The 19,559-nt window shown below is 43.4% G+C and overlaps 1 protein-coding gene across 1 annotated transcript; it reads right to left on the reverse strand.

Moving 5' to 3' along the window:
• Positions 1-11,607: 11,607 nt before the first annotated feature.
• Positions 11,608-18,912, reverse strand: LOC119300720 (DCN1-like protein 2). The gene is made up of 11 exons (XM_037577617.1): positions 18,710-18,912; positions 18,163-18,224; positions 16,590-16,723; positions 16,331-16,389; positions 15,774-15,797; positions 15,436-15,518; positions 15,129-15,193; positions 14,913-14,962; positions 14,688-14,789; positions 14,512-14,571; positions 11,608-12,132 (listed from the first exon to the last, which is right to left on the reverse strand). Exons 1-11 carry the CDS (start codon positions 18,710-18,712, stop codon positions 12,022-12,024), a joined length of 753 nt encoding a protein of 250 aa, XP_037433514.1. The 5' UTR covers positions 18,713-18,912; the 3' UTR covers positions 11,608-12,021.
• Between the last annotated feature and the right edge of the window lie 647 nt (positions 18,913-19,559).

The following is a 19,559-nucleotide window of genomic DNA, read 5'->3' on the forward strand; positions in this document are numbered from 1 at the left end:
CCACCGACGGCAAAGGGACCTTTGCCGTCTGTTGCCGACGGCAAAGAAGCCATGTGGCAGCAACCCGTGCAACCTGGGAACAGACCCATTTGGTCACTTTGCCGTCGGTGGCCGGCAACAAAGAGTTGGGTCTGCTGACGCGTCTGCTGACGTCAGGGCTGGGCAGCTTTGTCGTCCGCTAGCGGGCCGCAAAGGCTACCGTTAGCCACCTAACGTGACTAACGCATGTTTTTGTTGTCCGTGTTCTTTACCGTCCACCGCCGATGGCAAAGGGCCTTTGTCGTCCGCTTTGAGGAAACAGACGGCAAAGAACATGTTTACCGTCACTCTCTTTGCCGGGCAGGTTTTTCGTCAGTGGCGGATGGCAAAGAGCTTTGTCGTCCGCTTTTGGTGCCTTTGTCGTCTGCCATGGCAGACGGCAAATAAGTTGATTCCTGTAGTGATGACAATAATACTTATGTTGTTGTTACAACATCGTAAATGGACATTAATTATATTGACCACTTAGGAGATTGAAAGACTATTCATAGTCTCCAAACATGTCGGTTGAGGCATATTCAACCATCACATTCTCCATGCCCATAGGGTCCCGTCACAGCTGGTGATGTCGGATTGAAGGTTGAAGTAAGATTCAAACCTTTGCCCTTGAGGTTCATTGTATCCCAGGAATTGCTGATACAAAATAACCAGATGTCGAGATCTGAATCTAATGCCTTATGATATATAAGACACCATTTTTCTGTTAGCGGTGTGATCCTAACCAGAGGTGAATCCAGGATTGCACACATTATCTCACAAGACACAAGAGCGATCATGATGCCCATGGCCCAGATAGGGCAGTGGTGGCCATTGAGGGCCAATGCCTCAAACTCTATAGCCATATGTTATCTCTATGGGTAAACCAGAGATAATTAATTTACAACCAGTAAATTAAAGATCATCATGGTTGATGTTGTAATGAACTTAGCAAAATAAATGGGTATTTCAAGAATTATCTTGAAACCATTAGTGTGAATCTCAAATTGCTAAATATGACACCTTGAAGATAATCTCCCAAAAGGAGTAGATCTCGCAGCACTAGAGATTATAATCTGATGAAATCAGTAGATACTCACTCGTAATGCCTTATATCATGACTTAGTAAAATGTGTGGGAGAGCACTTTCTAAAGCAATTATAATGTCAAAATGACAAAATATAGGATTTAACGGTAGTCATTGATAATATGCGAAGGCCGTAGATCTATATGACTACCTTCTGATCCCAATACATCAATTTGAAGAAATCGCTTGGAACTTTCCATTCTTATTTGCAAGAAATTAAAAATCTCAATTACGAATAGATGTATTAATCACGACATGACCGAACATGGAGATACATACATTCGGGAATACATCATACTCAACAGAAATACACCACTATTATAATGAATAGTAATGATGTTGCAACTTGATGTTCAAGTGAAAAACTTGAATTGTATAGAAATGTACATCTTAGAAAGATTTCGGAATACATCGTACTCATCAGAAAAAAATAGTTCTATAGAGGTACTGAATTTATCTTTGCAAGAGATTAAAAATCTCAATTGCAAATAGACGTAATTAATCTCGACACGTGGCAAACGTGGAAATATATTACATCAACTTAGGATCTAGAATACAAGGTACTCTACATATACACTACTAATCTAATAATTCAGCCAACTTAATTAATTTCCGGTTTTATGAGAAAATATTAATAATATTGTTAATTGCAAAATAATATTGTTGTGTGAGAAAACTTAATCTCAATCGCAATACAGAACATGTTATAGAAATTGCTAGAGAGAAAATACGTTGAACATGTCCCATTTTCACAGAGTATATCCGGAATCATCATTTACATATTGTAAATGTGATATGGAGAGATCTAACGGTCTCCAATGTAATTTTGCAGTGGAAACAAGGTTCAAAACTGCAATTTATGGTACTCATGAAGCTTTAATTGCATTGCAATGAAAAATTTGTTGGCCAACCTGTGCTTTACGGAGACTTACATGCGAAGTATATATAAGTCAAAGGTCATCCTGCATACTGAACAAAATCTGAGGACTTGACAGCAAACAACCAAGTCCAAACCGTAAATATGCAGAATAATGAGGCCTGAAATGAAAAGGTGGGGAGAGATAAGGTTTGCTATCTCTTCTCCCATGTGTGGTGAGGATTTCCAATGGGGAATTACACAGCGTTCTTGAAACTAAGGTCGAGAGAGTAGACCAATTCGTGATAATGCAATGTTTAGGTCCATCTTATGATGGATTTGCTTATCTCCCGGCGTCGGAGACTAGGGGTGGGACTCCACTAGAGTTCATCTTTCCAACTTTGCACTAGACACTTTCTCCTTAACCGGCTATGTCTCTCCTAGGGAGGGGCCATCGTGGTGGCTCACTATGGTCTACGGACCCCAGGAAAATGATCAGAAAATAGAATTCCTGCAGGAACTTGCGGAGAGGCGGCTACTTTGTCCAGGGCCATGGCTCGTGATTGGTGACTTTAACCTCATCCTTTGGGCGTCGGACAAGAGCAACTCGCTTCTAGACAGAAGGATGATGGGCAAATTCAGGAGCTTCGTCGACAACAAATGCACTTAAGGAGCTTTTCCTTCATGGGCGCAAGTTCACTTGGAGTAATGAGAGGGAGGTGCCCACCCTCACAAAGATTGATCGTGCATTCGTGTTAGTAGACTAGGAGCTTGACCACCCAGATTGTGTGCTGCAAGCTCTCTCTACGGCCGTCTCCGATCATGGCACGTTGCACTTAGCACTGGAGGAGCACTCACTCCCAAGAAGGTGCTTTAGATTTGAGCTGTATTGGGTCAAACTAGAAGGATTCCTGGATGTGGTACGTGAGTACTGGGTATGTGAAAATAGCATCGCGGATCCTTTTCACCGCCTGGATACTCTGTTGAGAAACACGGCTAGGTTCCTTAAGGCATGGGGAGAGAAGAAAATAGGGAACATTAAACTAGAGATTGCCATTGCCAAACTGGTTATCCTGCAGCTGGACTGAGCACAGGAGAGAAGGCTACTATCTCAAGGTGAGAGAGGTTGAGGAATACTCTCAAGCACTTAATGTTGGTACTGGCCTCATTGGAAAGGACCATTGCGAGACAGCGCTCGCGTATTTGATGGCTTGGTGAGGGGGATGCAAACACGCAGCTGTTCCATCTGGTAGCTAATGGGAGGAAGGCAAAAAACTTCATTCCAGCTCTCTGTGTGGAGGGGCGCGTGATCACGAACCAAAGAGGGAAAGAGGAGGCTTTCTACAAGGCATATAAGGATCTGTTAGGCAAAGATCATGCAAGGGAACACTCCCTAAACTGGGAAGTGTTGGACATGGCTGCCATTGATCTATCGGAGCAAGTCCTACCTTTCACGGAGGGGGAAGTTTGGGCAGTAATCAAAGACATGCCGACAGACAGAGCCCCGAGCCCAGACGGCTTTATTGGGATCTTTTTCCAAAAGGCATGGGAGATCATCAAGGGAGATATTGTGGCAGCTTTGCAGAAATTGTTCCTTAACAATGGGCACGGAGTTGGAAGATTAAATTAGATGCTAATCACTCTAATTCCCAAATGTCCCGATGCTTGCCGTATAAATGACTTCAGGCCGATAAGCCTTGTCCATAGCTTGCCGAAGCTGGCATCGAAGCTCATGGTGACTAGGCTCAAACCTCGTATGGGAGATCTGGTGCAAATCAACCAGTCAGCTTTCATCAGAGGGTGAAATCTGCATGATAACTTCTTGTTAGTCAGACAGTTGGCCAGAAGATTGCACCAAAGGAAAGCGAAAGGTGTTCTTCTCAAGCTGGACATCTCGCGAGCATTCAACTCTTTGTCGTGGCCTTTTCTTTTCGAGGTGCTACGTGCTAAGGGTTTTCCGGAGAGATGGCTCTCATGGCTGGCGATCTTGCTATCCTCTGCGAGTTCAAGAGTGGTGATCAATGGGTGTGTGGGCGAGAAATTCATGCATGCATGTGGGCTGCGGCAAGGGGAATCCCTCTCCCCAATGTTGTTCGTTATTGCGATGGATGTCCTGACAGCGATTATAGTGAAGGCTCATGAATCTCAAGTTCTAAGTAAGATGAACTGTTGCAGCCCATTGCAGCGCATGTCTCTCTATGCTGATGATGTGGTCATGTTTTTCAAGCCCTCAAGGACAGACGTTAGATTGGTGGAGGAGGTACTGCACATCTTTGGTGTAGCTTCTGGACTCAAAATCAACTTTGCGAAGTCCTCGGCAATTCTGATTCGAGCCAAGGAGGGCGATGAAGATCTAGTAAGAAGTGCCATGCCCTAGAAGATAGAGAGATTTCTGTGCAAATACCTAGGATTGCAGTTGAGCATCAAGCAACTAAAAAGGTCTGAATGTCAACTGATGGTGGACGCTGCAATCAAAATCTTGTCGGGATGGCAAAGAGGAATGATCACCAGGCCGGGCAGGCTCATTCTAATCAACCAAGTGATGCAGGCCAAACCCACACACCATCTGATCGTTTCTGAAGCACCTAAATGGGTGTTAGACAAGGTCGATAAGAGTTGCAGCGCTTTCTTTTGGGCAGGTTCAGAGGAAGTAAGTGCGGGCAAGTGGGTGGTATCTTGGCAGAGAGTGTGCAAACCAAAATATCTTGGAGGGCTGGGAGTGATGGACTTGGGCAAACACGGCCTGGCACTTCGCTTGCGGTGGGAGTGGATAAGAAGAACAGATACATCAAGGCATGGTAGGGGCTCAGTTTGATGCCAGATTGGAATGTTTAGCTAGCATTCAACAGCTTGGTCAAATGGAAACTAGGAGATGGTGCCCGCATTCTATTTTGGAAGGACAGGTGGATCAATGGTGCATGCATTGAGGAAGTGGCACCCTTGATCATGGCCAAAGTCAAGACCAAAGTGAGAAACAGAAGAGTGGTGCAGGAGGGCTTGTCTTCCCATGCTTGGACTATGGATATCATAGGGGAAATGTCCATAGACAAATTGGCACAATTCATCCGGTTATGGGAGGCGCTGATTGAGGTACACCCATCCCTGGATCAGGAGGACGAGGTTGTTTGGGAATGGTGTGCGGACAGGAATTACACAGCGGCATCGGCTTACAAAATGTTCTGTGAGGGAGGGATTCGGTTTCAGTCATATAAAGGCATTTGGAAGAGTTGGGCTCCGTTGTCTTGCAAGATATTTATGTGGTTGGCGGGTCAGTATCGAGTCTGGACTTCGGATAGAAGACTCAGACATGGTCTGCAAGAGAAAACCTTGCCGTGCTATTTTTGCGACCAAGAGGAGGATACGGTGGATCACTTGCTCCTGCAATGTGTATTCGTGAGGCACATTTGGTATCTATGCTTTACTAAAGTTGGGGTGGAGCAGGCAATCTTACCCTCGGTACAGTCCAGGTTGGAAGAGTGGTGGGAGACGAGAAGGAAGAGGGTCACCAAAGCCAACAGACAAGGTTTTGACTCCTTCGTCATATTGATCTGTTGGACACTTTAAAAGCAGCGTAATGCACGAGTATTCAGAAATTTGAATGTGAGGGATGCCCAGGGAACTATGGAACTCATCTTTCAAGAGTTGAAGTTGTGGAAATTAGCAAGAGGTTTGGAAGTGTCTACGTTTTGTGAGTAGTCGTCTTAGAGAGTGGAGTGAAGTGGGTGTAGTGCATCGATGTGTGGTGCAGACCCCTTGTAACCTCTTGTAAATACTTTTCTGCCTTCTATAAAGCTAAGGTACGCCTCTCGAAAAAAGAATTACACAGCGGCACCGTCGGGGTTGCCTTTGCCTGTGCGTCGCCTTGGATTCAAGGAGTCCAGGCTTGGTGGAGCGCTACTCGGGACCTTACCGCGCGCTGCGGTTGGGGGCCGTCGCCGGAGCCGCGGGCTCCGCTGCATCCGCCACCACACGTGGCCACGGCACGCTTGACGCGGCTGCGGGCGCGGTGACGCTGCCGCTGGTGCCGCATCTTCAGGCAGTAGGCAGTCGCGCCGTAATCCGATGCGCTCATGCCGCATGCGTGGCTACGCGCTGAGGGCATTGCCTCCGTGCGGGCTGGGAGGTGTCGCGAAGAGCCGACGTCGTCAAGGACGATGGACAGGTAAGTGCCAAAAAGGAATTAATTGTTGTGTGCAGAAGCGAAATCAGAAAGAAAGCACCTTGTTTCTTGTCGATCTCCTATTTTGTTCCAATTCCTTTCCTCATTCTTGTATTATGAAGGCTAGACGCTCCAGGGGAGGATCACATAGATTTGTGTGGAAGATGGAATTGAAGATTGCCTATTGAGGATGAATCCATCCATGGCTTTGGCTTACCGTGCAAGCGATGCCGGATCAGATCGTGGGAAGCCGCCGAGGACAGTTCGTCGTCGTTTTCGTCCTGCCGTAGACCTGCATCGCCGTGCCGCTCCCCTGGGTGAGGCATGCTCGCACCATGCGCAGGAGGGCATGGACTGCCATCGGTTGTGAAATCGCTCCACTGGAGAGGGTGCTGCTAACATATTAGAGCGGAAATGAGAAACAACAGCAAAGACAAGTAATGAAGGGAAACACTTCCTAACAGAAGTCTGATAGAAGGCACTCATCAGACCGGCTGAGAAACATCGATGTGTTTCTCATCTCATGGCTGAGATTGTTTCCAAATATTAGTTCATGTGTTTCCAAAGTTGACTGATTTTCTTCCCACGTCCCTCCTATAATCCCTCCCGCATTAATCTCACCTGCCCCAAACCGACATCCCTCGTCCCCATCATAGTTGCTCCCGCGATCCATCTGCATCCCCGAGCTGGGCACTCCCCTCGTCGCCCGGATCTCTGGCCATGAACCAGCCATCCCAATAGTGGTCGTGAGATTCACTGCACCAGTACACCGTCCCATCCGTTGGCTTCGTCTGGCATTATCCATGACAGGCATGAGCGAGCACCCGACCCCCTCGCCGTCCATGGCATCATCACTAGGTTCAGGCTTCCGCGACGGAGCGTTGTCTCAGTTGAGGAAAGAAGACAGCAAGCGAGGAACATTGCAGGATTCGCCCGCTTCCTTCGCATGCATCATGCACTCACCAGACCTAGACCTAGGTATCTAGTCCTGTAATCTTGATTCTTCTGTTCATATCATGGTTCTATTTCACGTGTAATTTGTCACTGATTTTTTTTGTTAAATGTGCACATGAGAATAGTATGCATCCAATCCTAGCAGTAATACTAGTTTTCATTACAATATCAATTTCCATGCTTCCATCATTAATCTTCTATGCTTCCAAATAAGATGAGTTATGTTCACATCTCATTCTTTTCATGCTTCTTACTTTTGATGCTTCCAAATTATACTGCATATAGTTCTTCAGTCTAGATGATTTGCTTCCATACTTCAACCAGATTCTATGAATTTATAATGTAGGTGACATAAACATGCATCTTCCAGACGAATCTTTGTTTTTTTTTCATTTTCAGTATTTTATACTCCCAATTTAGATGAGCCATATCAAGATGGCATATTTTCATGCTTCCTACCTACTAGGCTTCAAAATTCTACTTCATATGCTTCCTCTGTTCAAATAGATTGTTCCCCTTCTACCTTCTTAAAAAATGATCTTGTCATTGTTATCACCATTGCAATATGTCATGCTTCCATATGTTGCTAAATATGTTCTTTTGGTCTACATGCTCTGTTATATTTCTATTATTTGCATTAGTCAGCACTATTGTAACCTAAACATTGGCCTTCTGTTTCATGGTTAGTCTAGATAAGTTGCATAAGTACAAGCATGCATCTTCCTTCGTGAACACTGACCCCATGCATCCTAGTTTCATCACATATTTGTTGCGCAGGCTTTGCTTCGTTCTTTTCTTGGTTACCACATTTCGTCATTGTCATTGTGTGCTTAACAATTCACATATTATTATATATTTGCTAACGCAGTACGGTTTATATTTTTTTTCAGTGCACTAGTGATGACGAAAGCAATTCATCTCTATGCTGCACCCATGTTTTCGTTTGATGTCGTTTGGACGCGTGTGCTTCCATGGTCTTGCTAGCTTGCCCTTTACGTCCTTGCCATCATCATCGATGTGTGCTTCGATGGTCCTACTCTTCCATGTGTCATCGTTGTCAAGGTGTACCAATGGTAAGAAAGCGTGAAAGACCATGGAACATCAAGACATGGAAGGATGTGCGGCCATCGTTGGTGGGGTTTGTATTGTATTGAAACGGCAAAAATCAAACCTATGATCTATCTTTGTTGTTTGATGTAACTTCTTTGGAAGCAAATTGTATTTTCTTCAGAAGCAAGTTCTTACAAATGTTCGATGGAAATACATTTGTTGTCTTGGAAGCACTTCATCGATACACTCGAAACAATTCTATGGTCGCATGAAACATAGCTTGTCTGCGCAAACAAAATACACTGGACATAACTTTTAGTGCAAGACTAACAATACTAACCAAACCGAAGCAATCTCCAGTTTCCATGAAAACTTGCGCACGGCCGATCCAAACAAACTTCTAATCATATGGAAGCAATTTGACCGAAACAAATTAAAAAATAAGACAAAAAAATGATTAAGCCTAGGAAGCAAACCAAACTAAAGTTTCGGAAGCAAGGATCCTCACTATTGAAAACTACGTAGGAAGCAAACAAAAAGAATTCTCATCACGAATGGAAAGTACGTAAGGAAGCAAATAAAAATGTTGGAAGCAACAAAACAATCTTTAATTATACATGCCTTGATTTGAAATTGCATGGGCAGCAAACTAAAGTTTAGGAAGCAAGGATCCTCACGATTGGAAACAAAATATCTTTAGTTAGTTACTCCCTCTGGTCCGGCAATGATCTGCGCCGGCGCACCGGCCCAACTTTGGGTCGGTCGGCCCGCAGCCACTCGATTAGATGGATAGAAACCGTTCGATCGTTGTCTTTGTCAAAGCACTGGTACGAAGGATCTTTTTGCATCTCCTCGCTCCCTTCCATCTCACCACCATCGGCCGCGCATGTTCTCCCATCGCTGCTGTCGCCGGCCGTCCTCGCCGCTGGTCGCCATCCTCGCCGGTCGTCCTAGTCGCCGGTCGCAGCCCTTGCCGGGCGTCCTCGTCGCCGGCGTCACCCATGCAACAGATGCATCCTGCGGGGTTGGCTCCTGTGGCGACGGGTTGCAGCGACGGCCGCGGCTCGCTGGCATGCTCGCCGCCACTCATGGCCGATACCCTCCCCCGACATAGCTCGCCATCACCCATCGCACATCGTAGCAGAAAACACTAGTTAGTAGCTTTTGCGGTTGCTAGTTGAAGCAAAAATGCAACGCGCTTGTAGCACCGGGGCTACGCCGGTGATGGCTTGTAGCTAAACGAGGCGCCATCGCTGTCCTGGCCCGGTCACATATGTGTCATGAATGGATGTAGCAAAATGCCTCGCTGGTCGTAGCAAAAATTGACGACGATTGCAGCAAAAATGTCATCTCCGACATCATGGGTTGTGATGGATGTAGCAAATTGACGTCGCCGTGGTAGCAAATATTGACGACGATTACAGCAAAAATGTCATCTCCGACGTCATGGGTTGCGATGGATGTAGCAAATTGTCGTCGCCGTGGTAGCAAAAATTGACGACGATTGCAGCAAAAATGTCATCTCCAACGTCATGGGCTGCGATGGATGTAGCAAATTGCCGTCACCATGGTAGCAAAACGTCAACACGGTTGCAACAAAAAAATGTCTGTCGCCTTCGGTTGTAGCTTGCCGTGCATGTTGTTTCTCCCCCGGTTGAAGCTTTTCAAAAACACCATTGCAGCTATCTCGTAGCCGGTTGCAACTTTTTTGGTTTGCACAGTAACATCTTCCCAGCTTCCCTGTCTCTGTTTGAAACTTTTGAAGAAGCCGGTGGTAGCTTCCCTGGACACTGGTTGTAGCATTTTTAGGTATTGTTTGCAGCTTCTCCACACCATTTGCAGCCTCAGCTCTCTTTCTGGTTCCAGCAAAAAAATAGCCTTGGTCGTAGCATTTTGTATCACCGGATGCAGTTCTATCGATTGCCCGTCGCAGCTCATTGGTTCCAGCAAAGAATAAGAAGGCGGTCGTAGCATATGTAAACTCCTGGTTGCAGCTCTGACGACTACCGGTCGCAGTTCTTGTCTGGGGAAGGTGAGGTGAGGGTGCGCAGGGGGACTGCAAGGGGAAAGGGGGAGGGAGGAGGCGTTGGTCGTCGCCGTCTTCTCCGCCCCGTCGTGGCTCGCCCTAGCTGCAAGCCTCGTCATGACAGTGTGATGCGCATGAGGCAGAGATGGAGAAAGGGAGCGGTCGTGAGGAAGAAGAAAGCGACAGATGGGAAAAAACGGTTCGCATGAGGTGCAGATAAGGTTTGAGTCGGAAGAGCTCGTGGCCCTGGGCAACGCACTATCGATATCGATCACAAGGCTCGCGTGCGGCCGGCGGAACGTTTCGGTCGGTGCCCCAGCCACAAACATTTCCCTTTTTAGTTTCCATATAAGATTTGACTGAAGTCAAGCCTCGTAAAGTTTGACCAGCTTTATAGAAAAAAATGTCAATATTTACAATCTGAAATCAATACCACTAGATGTGTCATGACTTAAAGTTTCATATTATATAACTTTAGCATGGCAGATGTTAATTTTTTTTCATATAAATACAGTCAAACTTTGTGAAGTTTGACTTTAAAGAATTCTAATATGCATGGTAAAAAGGACAGGAGGGAGTACGTCTTGATTTCAGGAGGAAGCTGTTAGGAAACAAATTAAACGCAATTAATGTGGAATCCTGCATGCAAGCTGACTGACGTGGGGGAGTTTGCTAGCAAATCGAACGACGTGCGTACTTTAATCGGATGGCCACGGACTAATGTGACAGGAAGAAAACGTCAGTCTGATGCCTAGAGGTTCCCATATATAGTTTCTGACCAATAGCCAATGCAACATGAATGACGTGGCCAGCCATGCATTATTTTTTCAGGCAAGCCACAGCCCTCGGTATATGTAGCAGTGACAGGGTTAGTACAGACACTACTCTCGGTATATGTTGTAACCAATTCACAATACCACTATGCTTAAACGAATTCACCAAAGCACCAAGAGATGAGAAAAAGATCTGTGTAGCCAAAAGAAAGACTGCATAATCCAAAACGCTGATGTTGCAAATAATATTTTTACATGTTACAAACCAGAAAAAACTGAAACTTGCCATTCGAAAAGGATGCTGACATGCTTGACAACTAAAGTTGCCATCCTAGCATCACTAAACTCGCCATAAAAAACGTTCGAAATTGCCATGTGTTCGTGCAACACATGTGGCACTTATCATGGTCCAACAAATAAGCATCTTGTGACATAAGAAATCAAATTCGTTGCAACAACAAAAAGAAATGCTGACAATTATTTTCTTTGGGCAAGCAATCACATCTCTAGTGAAGTAAAAGATGACAAGTACTACCTCCATAAAGAAATATAAGAGTGTTTAGATTACTAAGTAGTGATCTAAACACTCTTATATTTCTTTACGGAGTGAGCATCACCTAGAGTAATCGGCTCATCAAGTTAACTGCAGCCAACTAAGCAGCAATCATCATAAAAAAGCAGGGATGATTCAAAGTTCAAACCAACGGTCCCTAGAAAGATATCACAAGTTTGCATTACCTCATAGCAAGGTGCCCCATCTGGCAACAATCAATCAATACCGATAGCACAAGTTCGCATTACCTCATACCTGGACCTACATGAACTATAGACCCATCGCCCATTCAGCAGTAAACCAATAACTGTTTTGGGTATGCTGTAGCAGATAGGGGCAGCACAAAATACAAACTAGATTGATAGTTTGCAATCCTAGCCAGTGAAACAACCCCTGCGCAAGTAGATTCCACCAAACGACATCATCTGCTTTGTGAAGGGTAGCGGGAACAATGCCGACATCCAAAGATAAATACTCTATTGATCGACATGAATCATGTTTGTACCACCAAATCATGATATCCAAGTCAGAATGCAGCCTCAAACGGTTCACTTGTTACGCTGAACGCATCCATTCTCGGTTAGGTACTCCACAAATTCATCAATTAGGTAGGGCCAAGCACCTTCTTCGTCATAGTTGGATAACTGTGGATCAATTGTCTGCAATAACACAACAGTGAAATTGGTTAAGTTCACAATTATGAGCTCTTTCTACATGCAAGTCATAGTAAGAGCCATCTTAGTCCCTTCCGGACATCCAACAAAAAATTGACACGTTTAACAAGATACACGATTAGTGAAGAACTGAAAAGATAACAGATTATTGACGAATCACTGAAGGCGACAGATCACAAACTACCTAGAGACTACAACCTAGGCACACCAGTTAACCTGTCTCATTTGCCCAAGCAAAGTTTATTTGTCATGCTGATTAAGTGGGCATACAAGTCCCGCAAAATCTGGGCATTCATATCTATATACCTAACATTAAAGGGAGGAATGTTTCTACCCATCCATCATCAGAATTGCTCTGAACTTTTTAAAAATTACCTCTCAATGTCACCCGTAAGCGGGAAAAAGCGGTTCAGAGCAACATTCCTACGTTTTGTCAGCAGCTTGCAGGCCCAACGGCAACAAGGCCCGACAAAAGGGCACGCACTTATCGCTTCACACCTTGATCCCAACTCCCCTCTCTCTCCCCCCATGGACCACATGAGCGGTGTGGTCCTAACCCTGTCGTCACCCCTGGCTCCACACTACGCCGGTAAGAAAGGGAGCTCGGGAAGAGGCGCATGAGCAGCGACATCTCACCACAAATGCGCCCAGTTGGACAGAACAGGGACGAGCAGGGTAGCGAGGTCTTCGTTGTCAATAGTTGTGCGGCGAATCTACCACGGCAAAGTTCTGCTTGAGGCGAGGAAGAACAGGGCGGCCGCAATTTACTGCATCTTCAATCAATTCCTTCCATAGGAACACTCCTTGGGATCCGCCAACACAATCCCGTCGCTGAAATTGGAGCTTCGGTCGACATATGGATCTGCATTGGCGCGCCGATAGCGTAGGTAGAGGAAGCCGATAGGTAGGAGAAATGTTGCCGTGGGCAAGCTAGATATGGACACGAACGCCGGCTCCTTCGTCGCCGTCCAACGGCTTGCTCCGACTGCGTGGCCAGCTTGCATCACTCGTCCTGAGGTTAGCTGATTTCTGATCCAGCTGTCTCTTGCCAATTCTTGTTCTTTGTAACGGATGCTTACGCTTCATGTGTTAGTGTGCGCTCATGCAATGGAGGTTGTGACCAGGTCGGTGGTGTGGATCAGGAGGGGCTCTCCTGCGTCTATGTGCAGAGTAGGGACAACAATGCCTGCCTTTCTTTCGATTTTACGCATGTTCAGGTAAATATATCTTTATGTTTATTCATTTGATCCCCAGGTTTACTTCTGTGAGGTTAATGTTGTTCTAGAATTTGGAGGATGATCACGAGCTTTGAAACTTTTTGTTTATTGCTGACCCACATCCAGTCCAACTAATTGGCTTTATGCAGTTTTCCTCGTTATGTGGGTTTCTTGCGTTTACCACAGGATATTGAAGTTCTCCCTTTTTGCCTTTACCTAGAGTAAGAGTGCCTACTGAGATTACAGAACCAGATAGAAATTCAGTGTGATAGTTCAAAGTTCAAAGAGTACTTGCTTTTGCTTGAAACTGCTACCGAACTGTTCGCACATGCATCGTGGTTGAGTACTTGATATTCCATATTTGTTCTGTTCTGGAGTGGGTGTGTGGTGCTTACAATTTTGATCTGCATAGCCATAAATATGTAGTGTATTGATAGCTTCAGATGGCATTTAGCATGCTACTAGGATTCCTCAAACAAGCATCAAAATGTACCTGCTCTACCTGAACTGCCACCCTAGATAATCATCAATAACAGTAGAATCTTACGCAAAGTTTTTATTGCCAAACGTATTCCTTGTTCATTGTGCTGCTTAGAAGAGATGAATGCCAAAAAGTAATGTGAACTTACTGTTAGTTCACAAGGTTACTTGGCATGCAGAAGTAGATGTATTTAAGTTTATTATTTTCATGTGAGCGGAGAGTGTAGTACGCATTTGGATGAAGACTGATATTGCGTTGGGCTCTGGCGTACCTTTTTTTTTTCCTGTCTTATGAACTGAAAGGCATGCTATATATCAGTCCTGCCTGTATACTGTTTTGCTACATAGGTTGGGGCTAGATGAAATGGTAGAAGAAGCTTAACTAAGCAGGTGATTTGCAGGGTAACTACAAACATGGAGATCCCAGGAAAATGGGGGAAAGAAATTTAAAGAGTTTCTTGAGGAGCGTAAGGTGTATTCTATCAAGACATTCTTGGTTGCTCCTAGAAACCTGCCTGCAACCCATTTCCTGCCAAGTATATGAAAAAGTCGATAATGCTGATGTGTATGAGGGCACTGGTGTTGGACCACTGGAATATGTATATCCCGTTGCAAAGCACGGGCATATGTACGAGTGTAATGACAAAAGCGAGGATGAAAGATTTACCTTGACAAATTCCAACAGCTGAGACCATGTGTCCCTAGAGATGGCTTTGTTATGCCTGACCTGAAATTTTAAGAATAAAAGTTGCAGCAAAATAGTACCATCTTACAACAATAACATAATGGAACAGCTCGATGATCAGAAAACGGGATTAGATAGAAATGCCATTTAAGGCACACCTGTAGAAACTGACACCAGTGATCAATTAAGGGCCAATGCCTTTCAGCAAACAGCAACCTCCACATTCCAATAGCTGTCTCCAGTGGAAGGGATTTCTGACCCTGTAAAATCAAGGGAATGTTGTAGGTAAGTTTCATAGATAACACCGGTTGAAAAGCAGATGTGCCAATAAAGACAATGACAATTGAAAATATTGGAACAAATAGTTTGCTCTCAAGGATAACCTTTTCCCTAGCCCAAGCAAACGCAAAGTTGTATATCTCACGGAACTTATCTGGAAAACGAAAGAATAACAGATAGGTTAAAACTTAGAAGATAAAAGCAATTTTCAATATATTTTTTGATAGGCAGTCCAATTTACGTGCAAACTGGAATTGGGTAGTGGCTAAACTAGGTAGTCATGTACAAATATCCAGTTTCACACAAAAAAGGAAACTTACTATCGTCCTTTATCTCAGCTCGCAGTGATGGAAGTTTCTCACGGAGCTTCTCAATTGAATCTACCCTAAAAATAATGAAATGGTATAATTAGAACAGAGAAGTGTCGCAAAAATATGTACTGGGAAATACTATCCATTGAGACAATGACATGTTGTGATGCATTGTATTCGAATAATATTTTCAAGTTTGGTGATTTTGCAATGGTAGTATGGCACCAAGAAATATTACCCTAAAAATTACATGTGTAATTGGCAAGGGCCTTGATTAGTTGCATACTGAACTACCATGACTACAAATAGCACTCACCCAATTGACTGCAGACCATCAATGAATTCCTGGCGAGTAAATTCACACATTGTGGCAGCTTTCATGTGCCATGATATGACAAGCTGTTAACAGCATAAATAGATGGTTAATAACAATGATGATCTACAGATCGCAGTATTCACTTAAATACAATGAAAAGGCAGGTCGCTGCAAATTAGAGAAAAGAACATGTGTGTATTTCAAATATCAAATAGATAATGAATTAACTTCAGAGGATGGCAGCTGCAGGAGCACGTGCCGCAAAAAACAGTGAACTAGTTTCCACTCAAACAGTAAGTGAACGCAGCTGGTTAGTACAGAAGAACTGAAACACATACCATGACAACATCCTGAGGATCCACCTGGAAAACAAACAAATAGCAACTGCGGTTAGAGATTTGTAGGGCCAATATGATGTTGCTAACATACAGAGCAAAAGGTATACACCACTAGGACCATCTATCCTAAGACAACACAAAATATACAATGAAGCAGAAAAATAACAGCAATATTTAGTTTTGATCCCCACAGAGTGAAGATTCCCTTACACACCATGGAAATGGACAGTAGAAAAATAACAGCACCTCTTAGTTCTGAGTCTGGTCACTTGCACAGACAACCACAATATGTAATCCAACAGACAAACACATAAAGAGGGAAGCTAAATTTGCTAATATCTGATCTAGAAACCATTCCAATATCACAAGTAAACAGCATCCTGCTAACCAATAATATTCAAAGTTTCCTAACCAGTCAGACAAATTACAATACTTGGAACAGAATATAATAGCTGCAGCTAATGTCATATAAGAATTATATGGTTGATTGCTACTAAGTGTGGACTAGATATGCCCAGATGTAGGTGCAAACTGAAAGATAAAAAGCTAGTCCTTACCAACAGGTCGTTGCACAGTTGAGATGTGCCTTCCACCATGATCATATCAACGTCACGTTCTGGAAAGAAAACAAGATACAACACCAATTAAGAAGTAAACAACTTACAGCAGGACAAGAGAGAACATGCTTCCATTGAGTAGAGAAGCAAAAAGAAAGGGGGACGGGATAAATCAAAACCATATGAACAAAAGCTAGAGTCAGAAGTCAAAACTCATTCTCAAAACTTAAAAGGTTGGTAAATGACATGAAAATTATACCTTTGTATCTGCTGTAAAGATCTTCAAGATGTCGAGAATTGGTCACAGAAATCTGTGGCTGGCTGTAGAAATAATCAAAAGACCCTTCTAAGTGCCAATCACTAGCTTTCAGTGCCTGAAGGGCGACCTTCTCGCTGCATCATCAGATAACAGAATCAATTGCTATTCTAAGGACAAGAAACGCCAAATAAAACTGCGACAACTGAACTCCTTGGTCCTTAATAAAAACAAGTGAGTAGAAGAGTTTGGTAAGCTCATAAGTATTTATTTTATGTAAGCATCCAAATATAAATTAATAGATGCTGTTTTAAGCATTTAGAGGAACCATTTAGTTTCATATTCCTGGGCAGTAACTTGGTGTGAACTATGCACTTGAAGAATCACAGTGCTGAATTCTTTGAATCGGAGTCTAAAGTCTAAACAATGATTGGATTCATCTAGGCCCTAGCTCCAAGCAGATCCAAGACTGACAAGTTTTACTTCTTCAGGATTCAGTCCATCTCATTTCTTATTTCTACAATGTAAAAACGGGGTTTGCCTATTACAAAAATAACAACTTAACAGCATAACTGTAATGGATTGATGTTCTCATCATGATCATCTGCAACAACAAGATGACAAACTTTTTTTCAGAAGTTAAACTCCACTGATAATAAGATTTACTCCCTCCTTTTCTAAATATAAGTCTTTTTAGAGATTTCAATACGGACTACATATGGATGTATATAGACATATTTTAGAGTGTAGATTCACTCATTTTGCTCCGTATGTAGTCCATATTGGAATCTCTAGAAAGACTCATATTTAGAAACGGGGGGAATATATGGTAAGGCATCACACAACATCACAATTTGCTGGGAGCACAAAATAGAGCATCAGATTAAGACACAGTCACTAAATTCAACCTTAGACCAAGAGCAGCAATTACTCGCTCCGTTCCTAAATATAAGACTTTTTAGAGATTTTAATATGGACTACATATGGAGCAAAATGAGTGAATCTACACTCTAAAATATGTCTATATACATCTGTACGTAGTCCGTATTGAAATCTCTAAAAAGGCTTCTATTTAGAAACGGAAGGAGTACATCATAAATTTGCTTCGCAGTACAAATATTGAAATTAATGTATCATACCACATACTCCCTCCGTTCCTAAATATTTGTCTTTTTAGAGATTTCAAATGGACTATCAAATACGGATGTATATAGACATATTTTAGAGTGTAGATTCACTCATTTTGCTCCGTATGTAGTCACTTGTTGAAATCTCTAGAAAGACAAATATTTAGGAACGGAGGGAGTAGTTCTTAGAAAGTTACTACTCCCTCCGTTCCGAATTACTTGTCGCAGATATGGATGTATCTAGATGTATTTTAGTTCTAGATACATCCATTTGTGCGACGAGTAATTTGAAACGGAGGGAAGCAACTAAGTAACACATCAACATTATTGCTTAACAAAGTAGTATAAATAATATGGAAAAAGGACTTATAATAGCTAAACTAACAAATCACCACCAAATTACAGTCCCGAGAGTCTACGTAATAGAGATAACTATACTCGAATCTCACCTTGCACCAGTTATGGCCATGAACTGTTGCACCTTGTCGCGGCTTCCTCTCCCCAGCTTATGCTGCAACAGATAGAAAAATAAATGAGTCAAACAAAATCCCACAGCCTAGATTGCACAGATAGCCTTTTATTGGATGGTATACTGTAATCCCATGAGCTTGAGGAAAGGAAAGCTTAGTGCCATAGGGATTAGGGATTCAGCAGTTTTTAACAGCGGAAATGCTATATCAAATATATGTGATGTAATATCTGTTTTAAAATGTTTATGCTACACTGGTACGACATAAGCTTGAAACATGAAAATGGCACCTCAAATATGATCCTCGGCACTAATAAATGGAAAACCTAGAGTTCAAAAACATGCTCACGGTCTCAATCTATATAATCCACCAACTTTATCCAAACCATACATGAAAAACCTAGAATTCAAAAGAGGATCTTACTCCAAGTTTGGCCTAGATATAGATTCCTTTGCTGCCCAAATCAGGCGGCCACGGTTTACACGGCAGGAAAATATGTATGTAAAGGGGAGGCAAAGGAGCTTACCATGGTCCCCGCGTAGATCTCCCGACGCCCGAGAGGGAGATCAAGGAGGATGGGATTGCCGTCGATCTGGTCGCGGGAAATGATGGGCGGTAGCCGATAGCCGGGGCGTCGACGGAGAGGGTCGCCGGGAGACGCGACAGCGAGAGGGAGCAGGAGGCGTCGGCCCGAGGCCAGGTTCTAGGTCAAGTAAGGGGGAGGGGGTGGGTGGGTGTCATCTGCTCGCCGAATTATAATTAGTAAAATTTAGATTTAGATATTTAGATATATTATAACTGAGTCATTTAGATATCGAAATATGTATATGGCAACCGTATGCCAGATTGCAAAACTGCCACACGTTTCTCGATCTCCTTCCTCCGCACGTCCTCCCCGACCTTCCTCTCGATTTCTTTCCTTTCCTGCACGCCTCCTGATCTCCTTCCTTTCCCTAATTTTCGGGCAAAAATAATGCTTGAATTAGGATTTGATCTCTGGTCTGCAGGTAATCAACAAAGGGAACTAACCACCTCACCTATGACACTGATTGTTGAACAAGCTAAGGGGAATACTGTTTTTGACATGTTTTTGCCTTTAATATGTTAGCACTGAATTTTTTTTGTTTCAAGCATCGTGGTAACTTTGATCATTAGGAATAAATTTGTTGAACCCGCCCCCCCGGTAATTTCTGTAAATGGCACGATAACATTCACGCTATAGACCTGATAATTTAGATACAAACATCGTGGTAACTTTAACCATTGGGGAAGATAAATGTGAAAAGATACCCGATAATTTATGTGTAAATAGATGGTAATATACACAGCGCACATCTGATAACTGAGGTAGAAACACCATGGTAACTTTGACCGTA

The sequence above is a fragment of the Triticum dicoccoides genome, chromosome 5A (assembly GCF_002162155.2).
Source record: "Triticum dicoccoides isolate Atlit2015 ecotype Zavitan chromosome 5A, WEW_v2.0, whole genome shotgun sequence".
NCBI classification, from domain to species: domain Eukaryota; kingdom Viridiplantae; phylum Streptophyta; class Magnoliopsida; order Poales; family Poaceae; genus Triticum; species Triticum dicoccoides.